The 17,563-nt window shown below is 38.8% G+C and overlaps 1 protein-coding gene across 4 annotated transcripts in view; it reads right to left on the reverse strand.

The window, feature by feature from the left end:
- FOXJ3 (forkhead box J3) overlaps positions 1–17,563 on the reverse strand; it is a 167,277-nt gene that overhangs the window by 13,115 nt on the left and 136,599 nt on the right. For all 4 annotated transcript variants that reach the window (XM_078145506.1, XM_020983437.2, XM_020983434.2 and 1 more), the window contains 2 exons: positions 16,338–16,512; positions 12,747–13,163 (listed from right to left, as the gene is read on the reverse strand). In XM_078145506.1, the coding sequence (XP_078001632.1) occupies positions 12,747–13,163; positions 16,338–16,512 (592 nt within the window). The remainder of the gene's footprint in view (positions 1–12,746; positions 13,164–16,337; positions 16,513–17,563) is intronic.

A 17,563-nucleotide genomic window follows, 5' to 3' on the forward strand; every position in this document is an offset into this window, starting at 1 on the left:
CAAAATACTAACATTTAAAAATCCACTCACTTATAAACAAAAATTATACTGTTAAAGAAAAATCAGTGCATACAAACATTGTTTTTGGTGGCAATTACTATTCTACCATACTGGCAAAGAATGTTCCCAAATTTCTAGCTCATTCTATTGGAATAATAATCACTTCTATTTCCACATTACTATAAAGCACCTAATTCAAAACAATTTTGTGAGGTAGAAAGAGATACTTCACTTCTTAATGACAGTACAAATACACATGTCAATTACCTTTGGTCAACAAAATTAATAAATCAAGGTTGTTTGTAATTGCTGCAAAATTATTCTGAAAAACAGATTAAATCATTATTTTTAAATGTAGGGTATAAAAATGCGACCCATGCCTCTCTGACCTATAAAGAATATGTATTAATGTTCTATTGACTCACAAAAAAAGAACTCTTTGTAAGAAAAAAAAGTATTATATATAATCTGTCTAGCCATTTAAATCCAAACTACCCTGGCTGCTAATCCCACAGCAAAACTGAAAAGTACAAGAAATTCTACAACAGATACTTGTGACTATATCATTTCATTCAGACAAAAAGTCTGTAGGGTTTTTTAAATTTTATTTTCTAGAGGTCAAATTAAAACTGAAAAGCAGATTCATAGGAAAAAGGAGAAAAGGTCATATTTCCTATGGGGGGGAACCTTTTGTTTATAAAATGACATTTATACTGCACATTAAGAAAACAATTTACATAAATTATCTCTTTTGAGCCCAAGAACACTACTGTAATAAAAGGCAGTACATCTCCATTTTGCAGAAGAGAAAACCAAGGTTCAGAGAAGTTTCTGCCTCCAATTTCATCCCTCTATCCAAAGCAGCACATTGATTCTCATTTTCTGAAGCAAAGGTCACTGTCATAGAAAAATGAAGGCTTAAAAACCTAGAAAGTGAACAAAGCTGTGACTGAGCACAGCTCTAGAGCAGTAACAATAAAACACAGTATCCATTATCACCTGGCAGACAGGTGGGGGACTCGAATATAAACAACACACATTTCCTGACACTGGCAATGTGTAGATTTGTTTTGCTTGACTATGTTGATCAATTACAAGGATTTTCTTCCCGCTTCAATAGGGGAGTGGGAGGAGTTGAGAGGGACTATCAATAATGATGCCCCAAAAATGCAAACAAAGAAAACGTCATTGAAGCACTGTTAAAAAATACACAGAAGAGAAGAGAAGAGAACCAGGTTCGGAAAGAGACATAAACACAGGCTGCTTTAATTAATTATTTATAGAGTGCTTTAAAGTTTGCAAAGTATTTACAAATATTAATTCATTTGGTTCCCACAACAACCCTGAAGGCAGGTGCTATTATTATAATAATCATTTTATAAATGAGGAAACTGAGGCAGACAGTGGTTAAGTGATATGCCACGGTCACACAGCTAGTTAAATGTGTGAGGCCACATTTGAATTCAGATCTTAGTGACTCCAGATCCAGCGCTAAGTACACCACTGCTCCCTCAGCTGCCTTTATCTAGCTGTCTAGCTTTGAAACTGTTGAATTTTTATAAAACTCAAGCTGTACATAATCAAGATCCATTCTTCACATATAATCCTCTTTTTCTGTTCCTGTGATATGAAAATGTTCGTGTTGGTTGTTTTTCAAATTTAAAACAAAAAGACAAGGAAGGCTACTTTTCTTAAAGATTAAGACCATATGAGGAAAAACATGAATAAACTTCAATGGACAATTTTCTTTACTGTTACTACCATTCTAGTAAAGCCTGGCATGTTTCTGTTTACTAAGAGGAATGAAAGGCAGTGTCCTCTGGCGACTTGCTACCATCACCAACAAAAGTCAGGTATGCCATGAGAAAGCCAGGAAGAGCTTTTGGCAAAGGGAAAAAATTTGTCACCTATACCCTGGGCACTATTTTAAGGTAGAGGGTTTGAAGGGACCCTAGAGGTTACCTAGTCCAACCCCTTTTTTCACAGGTGAGGAAACTGAACGTGAGAGAAGTCAAATGACTTAAAGTCACACAGGTGGTAAGTGGCAGAGGAGATCTGAACTCAAGTCCTGTGACTCCAAGTTCAGCACCCTTCAGCACTCTTTCCACTATAACCTTTTACCTAATAAACCTCAGGTTCCTGGCAGCAGAAAAAATCAAAGGTTGGGAATACAGAAGGGTCATCTCTACACGCTCATCCATACACCCCCATCTGTCCAACCCCAGCCAAGCTGACCCTGAGGAGGGATGTGCCTTATCCAAAACATCATTAGCCTTCCTGTGGTCACTGCAGAGTCATAACTTTCCTTTGGCTCAATGCCAACAGCCCTGCAGATGCTTCCATGTGATATTACCTAAGGTAATATCTCAGTTATCAGTTAAGGCCCTCCAAGACATTAGCTAAGAATACGAGAGACCGTAGTATAGAGGTGGGGAGGGGAACATGCCAGGAGAAGGCGAGGTGGGTGCTAGTGGAGAGAGCAGGTCAGCAAAGATCAGCTATTTCACAATCTGCCTAGGACTATGCCACTGAAAACCATACCGTGTCTCTAATAAGGATCTGACATACAAGACAAATAGAAAAATACCACAAATATATAAGACCCAAAGTTATTTTACAATGAATGTAGTCAAAGGATAGGAACAAACATTTCTCAAAGATCTGCATATGGAAGACTGCTCCAAATCACTAACAAAAGAAATACAAATGGGGGTAAGTGAGGTGGTGCAGGGGACAGAACTGGCCTTGTAGTCAGGAGGACCTGAGTTCAAATCCAGCCTCAGACATTTGACACTTACTAGCTGTGTGACCCTGGGCAAGTCACTTAACCCTGACTGCCTCACCAAAAAGAAAGAAAAAAAGAAAAGACAGGCAGACAGACAGAAATACACATCAAAACAAGTCAGAGTTCTTGTCCAGCAAACTGACAAAGAGGACAAAAGATAAGAACCATCCACGCTGGAGGTGTTTGGAAGGATAACCACACTAATGGAAAGCACAGCAGGGAGCAGAGTCTGGTCCTGGCAGAAAGCCACAATTCAGAAACTAAAGTTTCTGACAGATGAGCAAATTAAAGAAAACACCAGCCTCAAAAATTATTGCAAATCTAATTCCATAACTCTTCAATCACACCCCAGAAACCTCCATCTTGAAAAATCATTTTGGCAATGGAATTCACAGCTTAGATGTATGTTCTGGCCCTGGGGCTCTCCTTCTGATTGGATCACTCTTCACAGAACCTCTATTTAGTGAGGGAGCCAGTCATCTCTTCACTTCCCATCAGGCTATACACCTCCACATTTCTCCATTATGTCCCTGAACTGATTACTTTCTTCATTCTCTCCCTTTTCAGTTTATCTTTATGTGATGCCTGCCCCATTAGAATGTAAGCTCCTTAAGGGGAGGGACTATCCTTTTTGGTTGTAGTCTCTGGCCCCATAGTAAGGACTTTATAAATGCTTGTTGACTAACAACTGCAAGTGGACTAAAAATAAAAAAATTTAAAGTTTTTCCACAGAGACCACACCTAATATAAATGAAGCATAACTTAAAAAAAAATCTCTAGAGGAAAGAACTGGAAAAAGAATAAGTAATTGGCAAAGTAAAAATTCAAGATATTTGTTTTCAGAAACAACTGACTTCGAAAAGAGCTAGAGAGGTAATTTAAGAATCATTGGACTCGAGGGGCGGAGCCAAGATGGCAGAGTAAAAGCAGTGACTTGCTTGAGCTCTCCCCCAAACCCCTCCAAATACCTGTAAAAAATGGCTTGAAACAATTCTAAAGCAGCAGAACCCACAAAAAAGCGGGGTGAAACAAATTTCCAGCCCAAGACAACCTGGATGGTTGACTGGAAAGGTCTACTGTGCCAGGCGGGGAGAGGAACGCGGTACGGCATGGGCATGTAGGCAGAACAGGCCTCAGTAAACCTGGAGCAGCCCTTAGAGGACTGAATCACAGGCAGCCCTGGCAGTTTCCAGATTTCTCAATCCACAAATGCTAAAGACAACTTAGCAGGTCAGCAGGAAAAGTCTGTGACTGCAGTGAGAGAGAAGCTTGGTCCCAGCCCCAGACCCCAAGCGTGGCCCCAGGGTGGTGGCTGTTTCCCTGGAGCTCCCAGCCCACAGACTGAGGGGGAATCAAGTGGCTGATCAGAGGGGGATTGCAGGGATCCCTTTGTTGGTGCTGAGGCAGGATTCTCTTGCTTTGTCCGTGCTTGGATCTGGGTCACAGTTCTGAGTGGGGGACCTGGGGCAAGGAGGAGCACTGGCATGGCAGAGCTTGCAGTGGCGGTGCAGAGAAAATCCTCCTCACAGTTCCAAGGCAGAAAAGAGTGTTTGTGGTCACCCACAGAGCAGAGCACAGGCCTGGAAAGGAGTAAACACCTCGCCTTTGATCATACCACCTCGGAAGAACTGAAAATTTACAGGTCCCTAGAACTGCCTCTGCAAACAGCTGCACAAAACCCTTGATGCTTGTGACAGTACTTTTTCCACACTGGAAACAGACCCCTACCTTAACAAAGAGTTTATAACTCAAGTATTTGGCTGGGATCATGAGCAAGCAGCACAAAAAGAGTCAGACTATAGAATCTTACTTTGGTGACAAAGAAGATCAAAACACACAACCAGAAGAAGACAACAAAGTTAAAGCTCCTACATCCAAAGTCTCCAAGAAAAATATGAATTGGTCCCAGGCCATGGAAGAGCTCAAAAGGGATTTTGAGAAGCAAGTAACAGAAGCAGAAGAAAAACTGGGAAGAGAAATGAGAGTGATGCAAGAAAATCATGAAAAACAAGTCAACAGCTTGTTAAAAGAGACCCCAAAAAATACTGAAGAAAATAATGCCTTAAAAAATAGCTTAACCCAAAGGGCAAAAGAGGTCCAAAAAGCCAATGAGGAGAAGAATACTTTCAAAAGCAAAACTGGCCAAATGGAAAAAGAAGTCCAAAAGCTTACTGAAGAAAATATTTCCTTAAAAATTAGAATAGAGCAATTGAAAGCTAGTGAGTTTATGAGAAATCAAGATACTATAAAACAAATGCAAAAGTATGGAAAAATAAAAAACAATGTGAATCTCATTGGAAAAACAACTGACCTGGAAAATAGATCCAGGAGAGATAATTTAAAAATTATTAGACTAAGGGGTCAGCTAGGCGGCACCAGTGAATAGAGCTCTGGCGATGGAGTCAGGAGGACTTGAGTTCAAATCCAGTCTCAGACACTTAACACTTACTAGCTGTGTGACCCTGGACAAGTCACCTAACCCCAACTGCCTTACCAAAAAGCAAAAAACAACAAAAACAACAACAAAAAAAGTATTAGACTATCTAAAAGCCATGATCAAAAAAAGAGCCTAGACACCATCTTTCAAGAAATCATCAAGGAAAACTGCCCTAATATTTTGGAACCAGAGGACAAAATAGAAATTGGAAGAATCTATCAATCACCTCCTGAAAGAGACCCCCAAAGGAAAACTCCTAGGAATATTGTAGCCAAATTCCAGAGTTCCCAGGTCAAGGAGAAAATATTGCAAGCAGCCAGAAAGAAACAATTCAAGTACTATGGAAACACAATCAGGATAACGCAGGATTTAGCAGCTTCTACATTAAGGGACCTCAGGATATGATATTCCCGAGGGCAAAGGAGATAAGATTACAGCCAAGAATCACCTACCCAGCAAAACTGACAATAATCCTTCAGGAGCAAAAATAAACATTCAGTGAAATAGAGGACCAGAGCTGAACAGAAAATTCAACTTTCAAATACAAGACTCAACAGAAGTATGAAGAGGTAAACAAGAAAGAGAAATCGTAAGGGATTTATTAAGGTTGAACTGTTTATATTCCTGCATGGAATGATGATATTTGTAACTCATGAGACCTTTGTCAGCATTAGGGTAGTTGCAGGAGAAAAAAAAATTTTATGTATAGATGGACTGATAGAGAGCACAAGGTGAGTTGAAAATGAAGGGGTGATATCTGGAGAATAAAATTAAAGGGTGAGAGAGGATTATCCTGGGAGAAGGAAAAAGAGAGGTAGAATGGGGTAAATTATCTCACATAAAACAGACAAGAAAAGGCTTTTACAGTGGACGGGAAGTGGGAGAAGGTGAGAGGGAATGAGTGAATCTTATTCTCATCGGATTTGGCTTAAGAAGGGAATAACATACACACTCAATTGGGTTTGGAAAGCTATCTTACCCTATAGGAAAATAGGGGGGAAGAAGATAAAAGAGCTGGGGGATGACAGAGGGGAGGGTAGATTGGGGAGGGGGTAATCAGAAGCAAACACTTCTGAGGAGGGACAGGGTCAAAAGAGAGAATTGAATAAATGGGGGGCAGGACAGGATTAAGCGAAATATACTTAGTTTTTCACAACATGACACTATGGTAGCGTTTTGCATGACTACACATGTATAACCTATATCGAGTTGCTTGCTTTCTCAATGAGGGTAGAGAGGCAGGGAAGGGAGAAAATTTGGAACTCAAAATTTTAAAAGCAAATGTTAAAAAAAAATTGTTTTCACATGTAACTGGGAAATAAGATATACAGGAAATGGGGCATAGAAATCTATTCTGCCCTACAGGAAAACTGAAGAGGAAGGGGATAAGAGAAGGGTGGCAGGGAGATAGAAGGAAGGGCACATTAGGGGAAGGGGCATTCAGAATGCACACTGTCTTGGGGTTGGGGAAGGGACAAGATGGGGAGAAAATTTGGAACTCAAAATCTTGTAGCAGTGAATGTTGAACACTAAAAATAAATAAATTAATTAACTAAAAAAAATAACAAATCACTGGACTCCTTCAAAACCATGATGGGGAAGGGCAAAGTTAAGACAATAAAGAAAAGGCAGGGGCTTGCCTGAGCTCTCCCCAAAATCCCTCCAAAAAAATTTAAATAACGCCCCTAAACAAATTCTGGAGCAGAACCCACAAAAGGATGGGGTGAAACAACTTTCCAGCTCAAGACAATTTTAAAAGTTGGTAAGAAAAGTCTGTTGCACAGATGTTAAAGTGGAGCTCAGTCTGAGCCAGCACAACCAGCAACAGGCCTTGGGGGTGACTGAATCAGTGGCAGCAACGGACCTCTCAGACTACAGACTGTAAGGGGCCCAGAAAACTGATCAGAAGGAAATTACAGGGGTCCCTTTGCTGGCACTGGGGACAGGACTCCACTGCTTTGCTCATACCTGGATCTGGATAACAATCCTGGGTCTCAGTCCCAGGCAAGGAGAAGCACTAAAACCAGAGCTTGCAGCTGCAGAACAGGGACCTTGGTTACAGTTCCAGGGCAGAAAAGAGCATTTGTGGTCACTCACAGACCAGAACACAGGCCAAGAAAATAGTAAACACACCTCTCTCTAGATCGTACCACTCTGGAAGAAATGAAAGCTTACAGGTTCCCAGAATTATCTCTGAAAGCAGCTGCACAAAAAACCTGAAGCTTGGGGGATAGTACCTCCCTCTACTCTGGAGGTAGAGCCTCACTTTAGCATAGAGTTAAAAGTCAAGAAATAGGCTAGAAAAATGAGCAAATACCAGAAAAAGATCCTGACTATAGAAAGTTACTGTGGTGACAGGGAAGATCAAAACACATGCTCAGACAAAGACAACAAAGTCAAAATTGCAACACTCAAAGCCTCAAACTAAAATATGAATTGGTCTCAAGTCATGGAAGAGCTCAAAAAGAATTTTAAAAATCAAGTAAGAGAGGAAGAAGAAAAATTAAGGAAAAAAACCGAGTTATGCAAGAAAATCATAAGAGAGTCATCAGCTTGGTAAAGGAGGCACAAAAATCCAATGAAGAGAAGAACATCTTTAAAAGCAGAATTGGCCAAATGGAAACACATGTAAAAAAATCACTTTAAAAGGTGTTGTTGTTGTTGTTTTAAAATAAGAACTAGACAAGGGGAAACTAATTACTCCATGAGGTATCAAGAAGCAAGAAAACAAAATCAAAAGAATGAAAAAACAGAAGTGTGGAAAAACAACTGACCTGGAAAATGGATCCAGGAAAGATAATTTAAGAAATATTGATCTACCTGAAAGCCATGATGGAAAAAAAGAGCCTAGACATCATCTTTCAAGAAATTATCATGGAAAACTGCCTTGAGAAGGTAAAATAGAAGTTGGAAGAATCCAACCATCACCTCCTGAAAGAGACCCCAAAATTAAAACTCCCAGGAGTTAGCCAAATTCCAGAGCTCCCAAGTCAAGGAGAAAGTATTGCAAGTGCCAGAAAGAAACAATTCAAATATCATGGATCCACAATCAGATAACACCAGATTTAGCAATTTCTACATTAAAGGACTGGAAGGCTTAGAGTATGATATTCCATATGCCTAAAGAACTAGGATTACAATCAACAATCACCTACCCAGCAAAACTGAATATAATCCTCCAGGGGAAAATATAAGCATTCAATGAAATTAGAGGAATTTCAAGCATTCCTGATGAAAAACCAGAGCTGAATAGAAAATCTGACTTTCAAATACAAGACTCAAAGAGAAGCACAAAAAAGTATAAACAGGAAAAGAGAAATCATAAGAAGTTCAATAAGATTAAACTGTTTAAATTACTCCATGGGAAAATAATACTTTCAACTCTTAAAAACTTTCTCATTATTAGGGCAGTTAGGAGTATACATCGACAGAAGGCATGGGTGTGAGTTGAACATGATGAGATGATTATCTAAAAAAATAAAATTAATGGGTGAGAAACAAGAATGCGCTGGGAGAAGAGAAAAGGGAGAGGTAGAATGGGGTAAATATCTGACATAAAAGAGGCTCAAAAGGGCCTTTACAATAGAGGGGAAGATGGGGGGGGCACGTGGCACAAGTGTGAGCTTTACTCTCATTAGAATTGGCTTAAAGAGGGAACAACATACACACTCAGTTGGGTAAAAGTATAAGAAGGGCATGGAAGTTGCGAGTGAGGGGTATGACAGAAAGGAGGGCAGATTGGGAGAGGTAAAAGTCAGAAACAAAACATTTTTGAGAATGGAGAGGGAGAAAGGACAGAGAGAAGAGAATAAATGGGAACCCTCCTGGTGAGGGGGGGGGACAGGACATACGAGGGTAGTGAAACCCTTGCAACAAACACATAGTCAAGCAAAACAAATTCCAGCATGGGCCAAATCCAAAAAGTCTATTTTTCATTCTGCATGCTAAGTCCATCATCTCTCTGGTGGGTAGCATACTTCATAACAGGATCTCTCAAACTGTGGTTGCCCACTGCACTGATCAGAATTCTTATATGATTTTCAAAGTTGTTTGTCTTTATAATGCTGTTGTTATTGTATAGGTTGTTCTCCTGGTTCTTATTTTACTCTATCAGTTCATACAAGTCTTCCCAGTTTTTTCTGAGACCAAGCCTTTATCAATTCTTACAGCACACTAGTATTCATTTACATTCAACTACCATCATTTATTCAGCCACTCCCCAACTGAAGGGTACTCCCTTATTTTCCAATTCTTTGCCATCACAAAACAGCTGTAACGTTACTATTCTTTTAAACCATAAAGGTCCTTTTCCTCCTTCTTTCACCTCTTTGGGTTTTCAAAGAGTGTGCACAGTTTACTAATTTTTAGCTTTCTAGACTGGCTGTATCATTTCACAGCTCTACAAATAGTGCATGATTATGCTTATTTTTCCACAACTCCTCCAACGTTTGTTATTTTCCTTGTCAACTCTGCCAATCTGATGAATATGAAGAGGAACCTCAGAGTTGCTTTAATTTGCATTTCTTTAATGATCAGTGATTTGGAATTTTTTTCAACTAATATTTCATATTTCTTCCCTTGAGATATATTTTGGAAATAAAACCAAAATCAGATAAACCTGCTGCAATGATTCTCCTCCCTCCACTCCCCCGGGTTACCTGTTTCCCTTTCTGCACTGATTGTGTGTGCATATGTGTGTGTGCGCGCGCGTGCGTACACGCTTTTTAAAAAAAAATTTACATAATAAAAATTGTTCATTTTATCTTCTGTGATGCTCATTATGCCTTGTTTGGTCATGAACATGTCCTCTATCCACAGACCTAAAAGACAATTTTTTTTACTTGTTACTCTAATATAGTTATTAGATCACTCTATATGTCCAAGTCATCTATCTATTTGGGTAATGTTGGTATATAATGTGAAATGTTGGGTCTCTATCTAGTTTTTGGACCTGGCAGATTTTACTAAAAACACGAGGCAATATTGGAATACAATATTCCAAAAGGAAAAAGACATAGGCTTACGATCAAGAAGAACTTATCCTGCAAAGCTGAGCACAGTCCTATAGTCCTAAAACACCTTTTATAGAACAGAGGAGAAACCCAAAAAGATAAATTTATCTGAGCAATTAGAAGGAGCTTTGTAACGGTGTAATGCTTATTAATTGGGGGAGAAGAAATGTGTCCCTTCAGAATCTTAATGTCTTCAAAGGATACTGAAGAAGTTAGATGAGAAACAGAGATCCTGGGGTTGGACTGATCCTGTTCTAAGTATATGAAGAAATAAAAGGAGGGAAAAAGGAGGAATATGTAAGTGTAGAAAGGAGGAAGAAGGAGATAGAATTTACTATTTTTCATAATTAGGGTGTGTGAGAAGGGCTGGAATGAGTGGGCATCAAATGAACCTCACTCACGTGAAATAAACAAGAGTTTTGCGTGCAAGCTCCCTTCCCTGCCCCCAACAGTTTACTGTAAAAATACATTAAATTCAACTGGGAAACAATCAGGGAGGGGGAAGGCAGAGCCAAGAAGAAAATTAATGCCAGTGAAGAATTAGTCTCAGGCAAAAAAAACAAGAACAAAAAATACAACAAACAAACAAAAAAACTACAACCTTTCTGATACTAAAGGGGAGTGGGGGTAAGAAGGAGGGGGCTTAAAGGGAGAAAAGAACTAGAACCTAAAGGAGAGCCTCTTAGACAAGTGGAGAATAGCTGAACAAACTGTGGCTTAAGAATGTAACAGAATATTACTGTGTCATTAGAAATGATGAAAGAGATGATTTCAGAGACTCTTTAACCCTGAAGCCCCCTCCTCTGATTGGTGAGTTCTTCCCTGGAAATTCCAGTTGATGAAGTCCTCAGCCAAGAAATTCTCACTTATCTCCTGGATCTACCCTGACTCTCCAAACTTTTCTACTTTGCCTCTACACACCCCTTTGTAGGTCCCTTTTACATGTTATTTTCCTTCACTGGAATACCAGCTTCTTAAGAAGAGGGACTGTCTTTCTTTTTGTTTGTATTTGTATTCCTAGCACATAGTAAGCACTTAATAAATAAATGCTTTTATCTATCCTGATGCAGAGTAAAGTGAACAGAAGTAGGAGAAAAACTTATACAAGGATAATAACATTGTAAAGAAAAACAACTTTGAAAGACTTAAGGACACCTATCAATGCTGTAACTAAATCATCATCATCATCATCAACTAGAATTTACAATAGTATTTTAAGGTTTGCAAAGTTCTTTATAATACTACCTCAATTAAATAATCATGTCTACCAAGAACTTACAATGACACATTACCCTCCTCTTAAACGAGCAGTGATGGACACAAGGCATAGAGACACATTTGTTTTGCTTGATGCTACTTGTTTCTCTTGGCAAACTGAGGGGGTAAGGGGGAAGAGGTTAAGAAAGAAGAGGAATAGTGATAACAACAACAAAAAAGAATAGAAGGACATCATAACATTTTTTTTAAATGCACAGAAGATAACAGAAGGAAGTTTAGAAGGGAGCACAGATAAGCAGGAAAGTTTTGAGAGTAATGTGTAGAATTTATTATCTATTTTTTCAAATCTAGCAAGGTTATTAAATGGAGACTCACAGTTTCATATAGAACCTTCTTTGTGTTCTGCTATATGACTAGGAACATTCTTTTTTAGTGTTTAAGTTCAGAGTAAAAACATTAAATTTAACGACAAAAGATAACTATAATCATTTTAAGGGCAAGAGAGGGAGATGGAAAAAGCAATCATCGTTTGCACATTTTAAGATTGCTAACTCTGGTTTAAAACAAGGATCTTAAAGACCCCACCAGAGCACTGTATCAAAAGCTATTTTCTTTGTGGCTCCCTATACCTTCCAAATGCCTGTAAGTGGAAATTTACTAAGAGCATCAGGACAATCCAAAAGCTCTGACACAAAAACCTGCAATGGTTACTAAATACTCAAACTAAATATAAATCAAAATGTATTTTAAATAGAGGCTCTAGTAAGCCTATGGATAGACTGAACGAATTAAACTGTAGAATCCTAGGGAGCAAAAGAAAAAAAGGGCGAGGGGGATAAAACAGATGACCTCTAAGGTCCTTTGTAGCTGTAAAGCTATAATGCTATGATCCCTTCCAAGAACAAAGTTTTGGTTATAAATGTCACATGATTGGGGCAGCTAGGCGGCACAATGCATAGAGCACCGGCCTTGGATGCAGGAGGACCTGAGTTCAAATCCGGACTCAGACACATAACACTGACTAGCTGTGTGACCCTGGGCAAGTAACTCAACCCCATTGCCTAAAACAACAAAAACAAAAACAAATAAATAAATAAATGAATGAATGAATGAAATAAAAAAAAATAAATGTCACATGATTTCCATTACATGTGCGGTTACCTACTCTTTCATGGTTTTAAATACCTCAGGACAACCCCCTTACCCTCATTCTCAAATATGCAGAACTATGAATAGCTAGGAATTGGTTCTGATATATAATTAACTAAACACAAGTTAGAAGATGAGAACTTACCAGAATTACAGGATACCTGTTGTGGGGGTGGATGTGTCTGATGTGCTAACGACTGATGCTGATGATTCGGATGATGCTGTATGTGTTGATGTGGAGACTGATGCTGGGGGTGTGGAGACTGCAGCTGGCTGTGTTGTTGTGGATGTGGTGCTGGATGCTGAGGACGTTGTGGATGCTGTGATAAACCATGCGGTCGATGGGGAGGATGTGGAGATGGTTGTGTGTGCATCTGGGGGTGAGACAAAGAAACCTGTGCCACAGAATTATTGGCAGTAGCGCCAAGACCACTGCCGTGGCTGTTCGATAAGCTGCTTTGGCCACTGTGTTGGTGAGAGCTCACGGTATTGCTGGGAGAGTGCTGATAGGAACATGAAGTGTGGGGTGGCTGGGATGATTCAGAAGGGATGCTCATCAAACCTAAAAATAGTAAAGAGAAAAAATACTTTTCGGTCATGTTTTTTGTAAAGAATATTTCTTTAAAATTTACCCAACAGAAACACACACACACACACACACACAACCCAATGGATATGGGCTTGACCACCTATTTTCAGGAAGACCTTCTGGAGGCATAGAAGAACTTAGTTTTAACATGCATGGGGGAGAAGAGCAGTAGATGCATTCCTCCCCATAACCCACAGGGAGGAATCAAGATTTCTAAATCACTGGAATGATTACTTCATGTGTCATGCAGCTTCATTTTACTGCACAAGGTTTAGGGCCATACACTACAAACCTTACTATATGACAAACCTCATTTCACATACTTTAAATAAAATTTTAGGTCTAAGAAGAACTGAGGTTAACCTGGATTGGATCATCTTGACCATAAGTTCTCTGAGGACATATGACTATCTATTTGTGTGTTTGGGTTTGGGTTAGGGAAAGGAGGAAGCAGAGTTCATTGTGCTTCCTAGGTCAGCCCTTGGGTTAAAACTTATTCTTGGAGAGACACTTTTCTTCCTTTTTTTTTTAATCACACAGTAAAAACAATTTTTAACATTTGTTTTTATAAAAATTTTTTGAGTTACAAATTTTCTCCTCCTTCTTCTCCTCCCCCCTCCTTGAGAGGAGAGGAGAGACACTTTTCAAATGAGGAATTATATCTATGGAATATTATGACATATCCTAGGGCATTAGGTATCCTGGAAGGCAGCCTGTTATTATGCTACATGAATCTTTTTTTTTGTGGGGGGGGGGGTTAGGAGGGAGGGCAATCAGGGTTAAGTAACCGGCCCAGGGTCACACAGCTATTTAAGTGTCTGAGGCCATATCTGAACTCAGGTCCTTCTGACTCCAGGACTGGTGCTCTATCCACTGTGCCACCTAGCTGTTCCACATTACTCTTTAACACAATGAGGACCAAGCACTTGTTAATCTGTATTTATTTACTCAAAATATGCATTCTAACCTCCCAACTTATTTTCTTCTCTCTTTGAAAAAAAAAGTTCTGTTTTTTTTCCCACTTTCCCATCTATAGTCAGTTCCCTGAAATAAATGCCTTTTTAACTAAGCCACTTTTCCATCACTTTCTTCGTAAGTTTCAATTTACTGAGAAACAGGCTATATACCACACAAAGGTATATTAGGATAGGCTTCATTCATAAGCCAAGTAAGAGTATTTCTTCAGTGAATATTAGTTAACGATTAAAAACAACTAGTAGTCACATTATTCTTCAATTACCAACCTAGCTTCCCATTATTTACTGCGCTACATCCTCTTTTTGAGCAAAATGCTTCAAGGTTTTCATCTCGTTTTTCCATTTTTTTCCTTACCTCTTTTGTGACAACACATATAGTGTGCTTATGTGCTCCCTCTCAAATGTTCATGTCACTATTTAAGGTAGAAGCCATCTTCTGCTTACCAACTTAACTATATACTCTGGCAAAATCTATGTCATTCCATGAAGACTTTCTTAAATCAGAATGCATAAGGACCATCAAACCAAGTAAAAGTAGGTCAAGCCAAGCCACATCAACTCTTTTGTCTCACTATGCAACTGACATGTACACAATTGTCTAAAGTATCTGGTGTCAGACCAAACTTATTTGGTTTACATAAAGAAGCACCATTTTAACAAACATCATCACCACAACATCTGGTTCTATATAATAAGGCTGTTTTCACATCCCAGCAGATGGACTATGACAACACTATTTTACTGATCCAGACACAATGTATTCAATTAAACGGAAAAATATTGTGCAATGGTCAAAGTTTCTTCTGTAGTCAAGATTTCTGATGAAGATATTGTTGTCATGATTTATAATATCTGCCAATATCTGAGTGCAATATAAAATATTAAAACTGGTAGATTTGGCAAAAGACTGTGTTGGTACTCGATAAAGGTTAGAGCTGATTCTTGAAATTGGAAAGCTGACATTAAAAGTGAATTATCAAAGTGATTCATAAAGGGGGAGAAAGACACAGGTGATCGCAATTCAAGAGCTAGATGGTCTCATTTTACAGATGAAGAAACAGAGGCCAGAGAGGTTCAGTGACATCATTTGTTAGTGATAAAATCAGAGTGTCAGAACTACAAGAGACCTCAGAGACCTAGTCTAACTTCCTTATTGCGCAAGTAAGGAAGCTCAAGGGCAGGGAGGAGAAAGGACTGATCCTAAGTCACACAGCTCTGTAAGAGGCAGTGTCTGACTTAGAACACCAGTCATATGATTTCTGATCCAGTGCTCTTTCTGTTACACAACACTGAAATCATTGTACATCCTTTAGGTACTGTCACCGCTGTTATTTTAAGAGCAATCTACTTAAATCATGGTCACCTAAGGAATCTGCATGTTTTAAACCATCTGCTACTCAAAGGAACATTAAATATAATACAGCAGCTCAAAAAGGCATCTTTTCATATACACATATAAGCTAATTTAAACTTATGCCTTGAACTTTAAACCTTGAAATCTGCCACTGAAGCAATGCAACTTTATTTACCAAAATATTATCAACTCTCAATCTCTGCCACTGACATGAGTGTAAAAAATCATAAATAATACAAGTAGCTAAGCTGAAGTATAAACAGATACTCCGCAAAGCAATTTCAACAGGGTTCAGAATAGTATTAATTTTCCCATTTGATTTTATAACATTCTGCAAAAGCCATACTGGATCTGTACATGTACATGACTCACAATGCTAGGCACAATTCAACTAACATGACAGTGATTATCCTGCATGTGCACAATCTTCAAGGAAAAGGTGCTGATGATGAAGCAGGGATTGGAACTCCGTATGATGCTTCTTTTTAAGCTAAGCCATGTTATGACCAGAAGCTGGCTTACTTTTACTGCACATTGGGCAACGACACTATACTTACTGGTGTCAATGGTGATGCAGGCAGAGCCCTGAGCTGGACACTACCAGATTATTATGGCTATACCTTTGCTAAGCCCTAACATACAACTAACACACACTCACTCTCTCTCTGTCTCTCACACACACACACACACACACAAGATGTACTTCTAATGTCCCAATACCTCCTGTTCCTTAACCACAGACAAACAACAACTTGATGAGTGGGAAAAGATACCAAATACCCTGTGAAAATATTTCTTAAAATGCAAAGAACTCACCTTGTTGGCTAAGTGACTGCTCAAAAACTGACTTATAAAGGCTTCGAAATGAGGCACTAAGATCTTCAAAATTATATTCTGAGAAAAGCAGTTGTTTGTCTCGTTCTGGGATGCTGTACTGTGGCTGCTGCTGAGGAGTTAGTGACTGAGAGACTGGTTCTGGATGGTTTGTCACCTAATGTTAAAAGAAAATACTGATTCTAAGCTCTATATTTGAGTTTATCCATAAAAACAAAAAACAAAAAAAAAACTACAAACAGTGGTTTACATGCTAAGAGAATGTAATCCAAAGTGGGGATAAGAACCAGCCTCCTTAAGTTGGCTGTCATATGATGCCCTTATCACTGGGACCATCCTATTCATTTCTGGTTTGGGCACCAAAGATGAGGCACAAGCTGGATGTCACTACGCCACTAACCCCGGAAGCAGGACATGCTCACTAACAAGTGCCTCCCACTCCCAGATGCCCAAAGGGATTAGAACTGTGATTTACTGCTTTTTAAACATGGCTGAGTCCTGTCCTATTAATTACAGAACCCAACTATATCAAAGTCCTTTCATCTACTCAATAATGGCATTGTCTCTTATTTTTTCCACTGCTATTACCCTACCTTTGCTAAAATTAAGAAATATTTTTTATGAGATAGGATTTGCAGTGTCAGATTTCTACCTATTACTTATGGCTTCATTCAAATCAAACTGCTGAAGGACTTACAGGATTCACAGCACTGCACTACAGGGAGGGTGAAAACTATAAAATACTGCTTCTTGCTAAGCAAAAATGGAAACTGTTGCACTACTGGACAACTTGGAAAATTTTTGACAACCAATGCCTTAAAACGTAATGAACCTTTATTTGCCTCCCTTTCAACTTTTGGGAGATGGGAGGAAATACTACTAAGGAGAAAACAAGAAAAAGGAGGGAGTAAAAACAAGGTAACTAGGTACAAACTCAAAGAGAAACCAAAGAAAATAAAAGGAAAAATGGAAGGGATCAGTGCCTTGAACTCTTAAAATTTAAAATAATGATTATCACAAAACAACCAAGAATACTAGCTAGTTTTCATAAAAGAATTACCTGTTTTTAAGAGTCTGAATTAAGAAATGCAAACTGCCAGATGTTTAGATGCAGTTTGTTATTATAGAGTATCAAAAATCAATAGAAAAATATTTAGGTTAAAAATTACAATTCTGAATTATTAGAAGGTCCATTACTTTGAAAGTTG

Source organism: Phascolarctos cinereus, unplaced genomic scaffold, assembly GCF_003287225.1.
Source record: "Phascolarctos cinereus isolate Bilbo 61053 unplaced genomic scaffold, phaCin_HiC Scaffold_726;HRSCAF=1367, whole genome shotgun sequence".
Classification (NCBI taxonomy): Eukaryota; Metazoa; Chordata; class Mammalia; order Diprotodontia; family Phascolarctidae; genus Phascolarctos; species Phascolarctos cinereus.